At 36.8% G+C, this 6000-nt stretch overlaps 1 protein-coding gene across 1 annotated transcript in view; it reads right to left on the reverse strand.

Annotated features, from left to right (window-relative positions):
- Positions 1 to 4605, reverse strand: part of LOC122668195 (NAD-dependent malic enzyme 59 kDa isoform, mitochondrial-like) — a 28553-nt gene extending 23948 nt beyond the window's left edge. Inside the window, exons 1-4 of the mRNA XM_043864792.1 lie at positions 4376 to 4605; positions 2434 to 2530; positions 607 to 725; positions 351 to 518 (exon numbers count right to left, since the gene is read on the reverse strand). Coding sequence (XP_043720727.1) covers positions 351 to 518; positions 607 to 725; positions 2434 to 2530; positions 4376 to 4504 — 513 coding nt within the window. The 5' untranslated portion in view covers positions 4505 to 4605. The remainder of the gene's footprint in view (positions 1 to 350; positions 519 to 606; positions 726 to 2433; positions 2531 to 4375) is intronic.
- Positions 4606 to 6000: the final 1395 nt, after the last annotated feature.

Raw genomic sequence — 6000 nt, forward strand, 5'->3', positions numbered from 1 at the left:
GGACTGGTATAGTGTTAGTTTTAGCTAGTATGAGAAGGCATAAAATTATTATGTGTACAAGGAGGTTTGCACTTGCACTTATAGTAGTGCTGGACTGGCGGTGGTGGTGGTGGTGGTGGTAGTAGGCATGTCCATGCTACGTCGACGTTTGAAACAGTGTCCACACATCTCAAACACAGGTGCAGCTCCTATTTTGAGGCATCCAGGTAACATAAACCCTCCAATGCGAGGATAGTTCACCAAGCATATGGTGCTCACAAATATGGAGTTCAACTAATCTGAAACACGTATATCATCACAAGGCAATATAATGACTCATCTGTCAAAGATTTCAGAGATTGACAGGATACCTGTTGAGCTGGCCAATTATAAATCATTGACATCATCTCTCCTTTATCTTTTGCACTGAAATACATGCCGCGTGGACGTCTAAACAAGCCACAATAATTTTGGCAAACCAATCCCACTGTTGGAGTGTATATTATTGGAGCAAAATGTTCAATATTATCGATAAGAACCTGGAGGAGCCAATGAAAAAATTTAGATTTAACACAATTTTTATAACCCTGTAAATAATTGAAAACTTATATTGTTGATCGAACTTACTCTATAGTATAATGTCTCATTCCTGTCATGCAGTCTGTTCAGGATTCTCCATTTAGCCAAAGATACAATGTCAGTTGGTTGACCGCAGGTATTTTTCTCCAGCGATCTATATGACTCCACTGACATTACAAACAGATATATAATGTTATGAATTCTACCATATTTCAATGAGATACACTCCAACAAACCATCAACAAATGAGATACGGATAAGTGGAATGCATAGAGATAGTCATATGCCTCTACTTTATTTTACAAATATTTCTTTTTTATTTCTGGGTCTTAATACCAGTGTCTATCCCAAATGTTGACCCAATTGCTAGCCCTATCATAACTCTCATTACTGCTGTTAATCAAGGGTGACCTGCTGTACCTCAGACCTCAGTGCATTCGATCATACCATGGGGTTTGGGTTGTAACCTTGCTGTTTAGTGACCCTAGCCCCATCGATTTCTTTCCTTTTTCTCCTCAAACAAAGCTTGTTGGAGCAGTCTCCTTATTTGCAATATATTCATTTTCATTATATGAACGATCCATGAGAAAGGGAAAAAACAAACGATGAGAAGAGAGAGAAAGCAACCAAGCTGAACCATTAAAGTTCAAGAAGGTGCTACTCCAAATGCAATGAACACACTTGAAATAAATCTGTAAAAGTTCTTGAAATATTATTCTTCTAACGAATAAAATTCTTGATAATGTTGGAGGTTAAAAGGGGAAAAAAACACAAATTATATTCTAAGGACTGGGCATTCTTTATATTGAGTGGACACAGGTTCAAATTCTGACTAAAATGGCTCAGGCACCAATTCAACTATGAAGGAGTTCAATTTTGTTGTTTGAGTCAACCCTCTCACCAATACTTCAAAGACAACTCTTCATCTCTTCCTTAAATTTTACCTCAATGTCGCATTACAGAATCTTGTCTTACGGAAAGTCCTGGTTATCTTTTCCTTTCATATTTACTTTTTCTATTTTTCTTTTTTCCTATAAAAACAGTGGCTAAGTTTTTCATTCATCACCTTTTTTATTTCTATCTGTTCCTACTTGTTTTCACAATGTAGTACTTCATCTAGAAGGAACAGATTGAATCACCACTCTTCTACAAATACGTTTATTATTGTGAATCTCCAGAAGGAATTTCAGGATATATATATAGATATAAAATATATGAGCCATAAATATTCACCAAATTCTCAGTAAGTTCATTAGCATAATACAAGGAAAATTTAGTAACAAGTAAAGCACCCATTGATCAGTTAATTGCATACAACGCAAGCATGTGAATCCTCCCAATATAAGTTAAGATACCATTTAGAGGGCCACTTGAACCAACAAGTCAGAAAGTTAGTTTACTTATTTGCACCCTATAACTACATGTTTTAAAGGTCTGTATGGTTACTCTCATTCTTCATTTCCCCTTTCTCCTCCATAGCTTTTTTTTCCTCCCCCCCCCCCCCCTCTTATCTGTGTCTAAATTACAAACACAAAACCAAAAATTTTTAGCCTTCATAAAACTTTAGGATGAGAGAATTCTTGAATAGAAATTCTTCTGATTATCTCCACTTTATGTCCATGAAAGATTAAGACACCACATTCACATTGAATACCAAATGTAGGTTATGTAAATCCAGAGTTGTAATTTAGCATAGTCTATCATTAAAAAAGGGCGTACCCAGTGCATACTCTATCATTGATTACATTTATGGATCCAAACTCCAATCCAGAGTCAAATTACACTAATCATGAACAGAATAAAAATTAACATGAACGATCATGAATACAAGCCTACTGTCAAAATTGAAAGGATGCTCAGGTCCATCAGACTCACTGAAACGTTCATATTGCTGCTCAAAAGATATGACACGTGGTGGAAGGAGACCGCGAAGCCCAAGTCTATCTCTTTCTGTCAAAGGGAAACCAGTATCCTACTCTCAACAAAATAAAAAATAAAAAAATAAGGAAGTTTCACATAATCCAATAAAAAAACAAAACACTTAAAAGTGTTCCCCATATGCACTTTTTTAAAAGTTACTATTCAAATTAAGACAAGACGAACAATGAATGTGGAAAGTATTGTATCCATCCCAATTCCCAACCTTTCCAAGAACATTTGATTGTTGAATACCAAATATGTCATAATTCCATGAGACTTTTCCGAAGTTTTACCACATGTATACAATACATTTGTTTTTCATCATACATTAAATGAATGCAATTCTTATATTGGTAAAATCAGCAGCAATTTAGTAAGCTAAAAATATAAATTTTCAGACCAGAGATCAGAGCTCAAGACCTATAATCACCAACTAACAACCAACCATCAGCCTGCTTTCCTACCCCCCTCCCCAAGCGGAAGGGGGTGTGGGAAGACTTGTTCAATGCATGTGACTGAAAAACTCAAGTACACATGCACAACATTGATAACCAAAAAAATTGTGTACGAAAAATACGTTAACTGTTCAAATGAAATTTTTTTATTTTTTGGATGAATATTCAAATGAAAGTTACATAAATGCAAAGTGGGCTAGAATCATCCAACACGATTTTCTCCTCCAAATTGGAAACAATTACAATAGAGTTATGAAAAGCAGAACACCCATACACCATTCAACCATCACAATGAAACTGCACAATTTCCTATGGCAGACATAAATGTGGAAGTAAATCTTCGGTTCTTCAGAACGGAAAAACTTTATAAACTCATTTCAAATACAACAGAAACTTGAAAGTTCAAATGGATAGAAAGTGTAAACATCAACTATCCTTAAAAAAAATGACCATAAACAACCAGACATGTGTTAGTGTGTACTAATATGTTACCGTACATTATGTGACACAAACTTAAGTATATGAATCTAAGAAAAAATGATTTTATAAGGTGGTAAATCAACTCCATCCCACAGGAAGTCCATTAGTACATAATTTATTTGCTATTACATGGATTTAATAAGGTAAATCCCTCTATTGACTCATGACACAAATTTCACAAAATGAGATTTGGATACACAAGAAGGTGACGGTTCCAGACAGTGATAACAGAAATCAATGGTGTTTTTGGCAGAAAGTGTTTGTAAGTAACTCTGCAAATTTTCCAAATGAACAAATGCATCATATTTGGTTTAATATGTTGTGCTTACCTGTGATGGTGAGATGATAGTTCTTTCTTCTTTTCTTTTTTTAAAAATGATGAATTTTTTCTTATGTTTTCTCATTAAGAATCGTACTAATAATAATAATAAGTGATTTTTTTTTTCCATGTCAAATGCATATGCTAGCTTCTATTTGCTTCAATCTTCAACCAAGGCCAAGCAGACCACTACAAGGTTGAGTATTGTGGATTATGTTTCTCACTCAAGTTAGGGAATCATTTCTGATATTTAGGCGACTCAAGAAGCATCGAATTTCCTACAAGCATAAGTTTAAGTTTATGATTTTAATTGGCATTAACATATGGTACTGTTGGTAGATATTAGAACCAATAGTAAGAGTATCTAGATCTATAAATCCACGAATGAACCTACATTGACAACGAATAAGTTTAAGTTTATGATTTTAATTGGCATTAACATATATCTCAACTATTCAATGCCAATCACAACATTTCCAGCAGAGCTCTCCACGTTTTACAGAACCTGCAATCAGAAACTAGCTGGTACTGCAGCAAGATATACAGAAAATCCGTGCCTTGATCGAGAAATAGCTTAAGAGATGATTAATTTCATACATGAAGAAACAATTAAAAATGAATCTATAAAGATTGTAGGATTGACCTTATTAAACCACGGATCATGAAGAATATCTGTCCCGCGCTTGTGGACTATGCAAGGAGCCGGAATCGCTGCCGAGAATCGCCTGGTTTGCCGCAGATTTGATGTTGCAGCTCGAGCTAGTTTCCACATCTTCTTGAGCGCAATAAATCAAGAACTTAGAATAACGTAACAATAAACTCAAGAACGAAGACTAAGAACAATCAAGCGTCTTTTATCTGCTACGCATTTAGCATGGAATTTGAGAGATCAAACCAGAACAGTTCACCGAAGCTCTTTACATTTGTTCGTATATTTATAGTGACATTATTCCCCACATCTCGCTCATTTTTTGTCTCTGTTTCGAAACAGTATAACTCTACTGAGACCGAGAACAGATTCCTACTGCCCGATGAAAATCACGGGCAGGATTCTAGAACTGAAGCAAATGGAGATTGAACGGACCAGAGAGAGTCCAAATAATATTAAAATCAATGAAACGTTAGATGGATGGCTCTCACTGAAGCCTAAGGAGTTGATTAAAGCTGCCCAAGTATGGACGGGTAGTCTGACATATATGCCATATTTTTAAAGCAAGACATACGAAGTTGAGGAGTAGCGTCTCAGACCCTCAATGTTATTACAAAGAAATAGTAGCGTCTCAAGTCTCACTCGGCAGGTGGGATTTAGGGAAGCCTAAACTTTTTCTGTTTTTATCCCATAGTTCTTTTGTGACTACAATGTTTTTGTTTTTTTTAATCATTTGGTGACTGTATGTCTCAGTTAGCTACGACTAATTTAATTTGGCTTCACGCGTCTATTGCGTGTGATGAGCAACGAACGGATGCGGTCATGGCCGTACGGAGTATCCCGGTGATGAGCTCCTCTTCATGGAGCCCAGCACATCGAGGGAGCATCCAACTGTTGAATTGTGTCGCACACATTCCTAGACATACTTCGAGATGTGTGCAGTACAGCCCAACCCTTGGAAGCCCCTTGGGTGCTAAGTTCCCTGGAGAGGAACCGGATCCGATGTTAGTTGGGCTCACGTTCACGTATGGCCCACAAAATGGATTCCATCTGAATGGATGTGAGCTGTTTTCATACGTGAACGTGATCCTAACTGAGGTGATGTTTGGCTCTAGTGTCCCATTAATATTTCTCTTCACTTTTTTTGTCCCCTATCCTACCTAACTATCTAATGGGACTTTAACTATAGTTATAAGAGATTTTAACCTCTTTTTTTTGGGTAAATAAGAGAGTTTCAAACACCTAGGGGAAGGGGGGAGGGAGGGGTGTCTTATGACACAAATGTGAAATAGAGAGGGGATCCTGTGACCTCTTGGGGGTATGCATTCTAGTGACAAAAAAAAAAAGGGAAAAAAAACATTATCCAGTCGTGTGGCCCCTGCACGAGTGTGATGAGGGGGACGCACAAATGCATCAACCAAGGGGATATTTCATTTGTCAGGGGTGGGGCGATCATTTCAATAGGGCTATGTCTAGGCGTAGTCTACATGCAATTATATAGCATTCTTTTTCCCATAAATAAATAACCAAAAGATCTCCATTTTTAATGTGAGTGTAATTTATTTTTAGGGAAGAAGAACGTTGCCTAATCCCATGGCCCCTACACTAGCATAGGGGCC

This window comes from Telopea speciosissima, chromosome 1 (genome assembly GCF_018873765.1).
Source record: "Telopea speciosissima isolate NSW1024214 ecotype Mountain lineage chromosome 1, Tspe_v1, whole genome shotgun sequence".
Taxonomy (NCBI): Eukaryota; Viridiplantae; Streptophyta; class Magnoliopsida; order Proteales; family Proteaceae; genus Telopea; species Telopea speciosissima.